The 4,307-nt window shown below is 36.0% G+C and overlaps 1 protein-coding gene across 1 annotated transcript; it reads left to right on the top strand.

Annotated features, from left to right (window-relative positions):
• Window positions 1-365: 365 nt before the first annotated feature.
• On the top strand, window positions 366-3,512 carry LOC111902973 (vicilin-like seed storage protein At2g18540). Its single transcript, XM_023898770.2, has 5 exons — window positions 366-721; window positions 1,573-1,766; window positions 1,910-1,993; window positions 2,136-2,447; window positions 2,529-3,512. The coding sequence occupies exons 1-5, from the start codon at window positions 385-387 to the stop codon at window positions 3,198-3,200; spliced, it is 1,599 nt and encodes a 532-aa protein (XP_023754538.1). The 5' UTR covers window positions 366-384; the 3' UTR covers window positions 3,201-3,512.
• The last annotated feature ends 795 nt before the right edge of the window (window positions 3,513-4,307 follow it).

The following is a 4,307-nucleotide window of genomic DNA, read 5'->3' as shown; positions in this document are numbered from 1 at the left end:
CCAAAGGATGAATCAAAACTAAAAAAGAAAATGATAAAGGTTATATATATGTTAGAAAAAAATGAGTTTACCTAGACAAAATGAAGAATCGCTTATTCACTTGCGGCTTTTAAAGAATATATTTTCTGAAAAAAAATATTATATCCAGATAATGATTTTTCTCACATAAGCGGAGGAAGAAATTTCCTGGAAACTGCCAATAACCAGTAGCTACAGCTTACTCTGCATGAAAAAATCGAATGCAACCAACGGTTTCAATCAAGGGTGCACCCGGCACTTTCCACCTCCCATCCACGTGTCCAACATCAAATACCACGTCACACGATACTCACTCTATTTAATGCCTTTATCCTCGACACATATTTAAGTAAAACAATTTAAAAAATGAAGGCAAATCCCTTTTCCATTTCACTTTCCCTTACTCTGATCACTTCTACTTACTTTCTACTTCCTCTAATTTTCTACTTCCCACATGCAACAAGAGCTGTAGCTGCCGCTGGTGGCGGTGGTAGTGGGGGTTCGGTGCCGGTGATTGATGGACCTACGGTGAGGAAAGACGAGAGGTGGCCTTTATTGTCGTCGGAGTTTGGTGAAATATCGGCTGTTAAGATCAGTGATGGCAGAAATGGGAGTTACCACCTCCATTTTATCACCATGGTTCCTCAGTCTCTCTTACTTCCTGTTCAACTTTATTCGGAAATGATTTTCTATGTTAACTCAGGTATCCTGCATGCGCTCGTTAACGTAAATTTCCAACAACATATATATTCTCAACTTTTTCAGGTTTAATGTACAAGTTATATTTTGTAGCCATTCACGACTTTAAATTTTGAATACTGGAAAAGTAACTACAGGAGTAGTTTACAAAATCAACATGGGCTTTCAGCCATTCACAAATTATATAAAAGGTTCTGTTCTTAAATAAAATCATAGATAGCACAAAAAGTATTGAAATCTTAGAGATATGCATGATAAGGATGTTAGATTTTAATTAGGTTGAATTAAAATATTTTCGTCAACAGATTAATTTATTATATATGTGTGACATTGATACTACTGATACCCATATATTAATTATTGTGAATGTTAGATCGTTGCTCTTGTATAATGAATAGTTTAAATATTAATTCATACTTTGTTGCTGCTAATTAATTTCTATGCTGTAAGACGTAAGTATCATGAACATAAAAATCGTAATGAGTTAATACATGTTTATAGGAAACGTTTGGTTTAGCTATTCTTTATTAAAGAAATGTTTGACCAATTCTAACTAATAGTATTTTATTAATTTATTTATAAAATGATGCTGCAATTATCGTTATAGTAAAAGACTAAAAGGTAAGGATAAGGTTTATTTCTGATGGCTTAACCAAAGTCACTACGTGAAAGGTAATATGAAAGAGTGATGTATGCATATTTTGTAGTAATCATCAACAAATGAGTAGATGAACTTATATTGGAATTTCACAAAACTGAAACCGAAAACATTGCATTCGGAGTTTAACCAGATCGATAACACTGAAGTCCAATTAAGGATTTTTCTTAAACGTACTGAATATTAATTATGATCAGGCAGCGGAAGCCTGAGTTGGATGGACGTCAACAAAGATGACGATAAACTTCAGCAAGTAAATTTGAAGACCGGAGACGTCTACAGGCTACAACCGGAAACTGTTTTTTACCTTGAAAACAACTTAGTGGACAACGATGGGCAGGAACTTCAGATTTACGCCATTTTTTCTGATTCAGATGACAAGCTACTACAAGTATGAGCATCAACTCATAACATAATTATACATGCATGGCAACATGAGCATATATCGAATATTGAATCCCATAATATTAGCCTTATCTTATGTTATTCGTTTTATAATTTGACATTAAGTGCAATATGTTCCACATGTTGCAGAACAAACAAGGCGACGAAGTATATGTCGGGGTTCATGATTTGGTGCTAGGGTTTGACAACGTAGTCCTTCAAGCCGCCCTCAACGTACTCTCTCTCTCTCTCTCTCTCTCTCTCTCTCTCTCTCTCTCTCTCTCTCTCTCTCTCTCTCTGAAATTATGTAGCTCCTATCTTTTTAAAGACAACAAAAATGTTTGACTAAGAGCATGAAATCACTGTCTAATTCCAGTTGCCAGGAGAATTGATGGAAGAACTAAGAACAGGAAAAAGACAACCTTTGATTGTGCAAGGATTGCCTGTAGTTAATTACTCCATGGGGGAAGTTGGTTCTAGGGTTACCAGTTCCTTTCTAGGAACCAAGAACAATGACATCCTCAACATCCAAAATAAAAAGGACAAAAACAAAAAGAAGGCATATAATATTCATGAGTCGGATCATGATGTTGAAAATTGTTATGGATGGAGTGCAATCGTCACCAAAAAACAATTGGATGTGTTGAAAGACTCTGATTTCAGTGTGTTCATGGTGAATCTAACAAAGGTTAGTTTTTTAACACTTATTTTAGAACGAAAGATTTTACTATCTTGGTTTATGGCTCTCATGATGATGTATTGTTGAAAGGGATCGATGATAGGACCACACTGGAACCCAAGTAGTGTAGAAATAGCGATTGTACTTCGTGGACAAGGAATGGTTCAGGTGGTTTGCCCTACCATTACAAATGAAAAAGTATGCAAGAACTCGAGGTTTAAGGTTGCAGAAGGTGATGTGTTTGTGGTGCCAAGATATCATCCTATGGCTCAAATATCCTTCAATAATGATACTTTTGTTTTCATGGGGTTCACGCTGACATCAAAGGATAGTTTTCCTCAATATCTAGCTGGAAAGTTGTCCATTCTCCAAAAATTAGATAAAACGGTGTTGATGAAGTCTTTTAATGTCAGTAACACGACAATGGATCAAGTTTTGTCCGTTAAAAAGGAATCGATACTCTTAGATTGCACCTCGTGTGCGGAGGATGAGGAAAAGGTGATGGAAGAAGAAGAAGAAGGAAGGGAACGGGAGGGCGGAAAAGGGGGTGGTGATGAAGGCAAGCAAGAGACAGAAAGGAAAGGAGAAATAGCTATAAGGAGGAAGGAAAAAGAAGTCGAAATTGAAAGGGAATTTAGAAGAGGTAAAGGTGGAAAGTCGCAAAAAATGGACGGAGAAAGAGATAGAATGGAGGAGGAAAAAGAAGTCGAAGTGGAAAGGAATGTCGAAGGGGGTGGTGATAGACGATGGCAAGAGGCGTAAAAGGAAGGGAAAATATCTATAAAGGAGGAGGAAGATATGGAAATGAGGGACTTGTGATGGAAAGACTTAGGAAGTGGCAGTTAGGCTAAGAGGAGTGGTTGGGGAAGGTGGTAGAGGTGGTGGAAGCTATGGTTAATAGATCTAATGCACTGGAATAACATAATGTGGTTGATGTATAATAAGAAGATGCAAGGTGTTATAAATGTATTGAACTTGGTTTGTGAGAGTCGTAGAGACCAATTTTGCTTCTTTATTTTCTTAAAACTAATAAATAAATATGCAACCAATTTTAATATAAACTTATATTCTCAATAGCATTTTCTTAACTCTCTAGTTTTAAGTGGGTTTGATTTGATAAGTTACATGGAAACTATCATGATCGAGTTCCCTTCGTGTCTCTCTTATGAGAATTTGAAGCTCGTATCTTTTAAAATAGTGGTAATTTTAGCGACACTCGGTGTATCTTCTAAAATACTTGGCAAATCTACTAAAACCCCAAGTATAGTGACAAATAAACTTTTAGTTGTTTTCAATTTTGTTATGATGAAATCAATTTGACAACTGACTAGATAAAACTTAGTGTCATCAAATACGAGGCATCTAATATAAAAAAGTATTCCAAACACAAATTCTCGCATTTAATATTGTCACACCTGACCTTTATAATATAACCGTCATCATTATGTGTATATGTATGTTAATGTGTGTATGTGTATGTTTTCATAAAAATAATTATCTCTTTGATATATGTTGAGTCTATAATTTTCTAGAGCCCTTATAAAGAGATGAAAGACTTCAACATATATAAACACTTATATTATCGTGTCACATTGAAATGGGATACACTGGCATTCCCCCAAGATATGGAGGCTTGATGAGGTAGACATGGATGTGTTAAGTCAATGGGTGCAGGAAACCGACTCTGATATGGGACCATGTTGCACTAATGTAGGATATACTAACACTCCCATAGAGATGGAGGAGATGGAGACTCGATGAGATCAGAAAAATATGTGTTAAGCCAGAGGGGTGCAGACACCGGCTCTGATACCATGTAAAATACATGTGGAGTCTAAGCTTGTTATATAAAGACTCTAACAAAACACC

The sequence above is a fragment of the Lactuca sativa genome, chromosome 2 (genome assembly GCF_002870075.4).
Source record: "Lactuca sativa cultivar Salinas chromosome 2, Lsat_Salinas_v11, whole genome shotgun sequence".
In the NCBI taxonomy this organism is placed as follows: Eukaryota; Viridiplantae; Streptophyta; class Magnoliopsida; order Asterales; family Asteraceae; genus Lactuca; species Lactuca sativa.
This window is presented reverse-complemented; position numbering and strand designations above follow the sequence as displayed.

Coding starts and splice junctions, on each gene's coding strand:
- LOC111902973 (XM_023898770.2), top strand. CDS start 385: ATGAAGGCAAATCCCTTTTCCATTTCACTTTCCCTTACTCTGATCACT. Junction 1,767..1,909: donor CAGATGACAAGCTACTACAA/GTATGAGCATCA, acceptor CACATGTTGCAG/AACAAACAAGGCGACGAAGT. Junction 2,448..2,528: donor TCATGGTGAATCTAACAAAG/GTTAGTTTTTTA, acceptor TATTGTTGAAAG/GGATCGATGATAGGACCACA.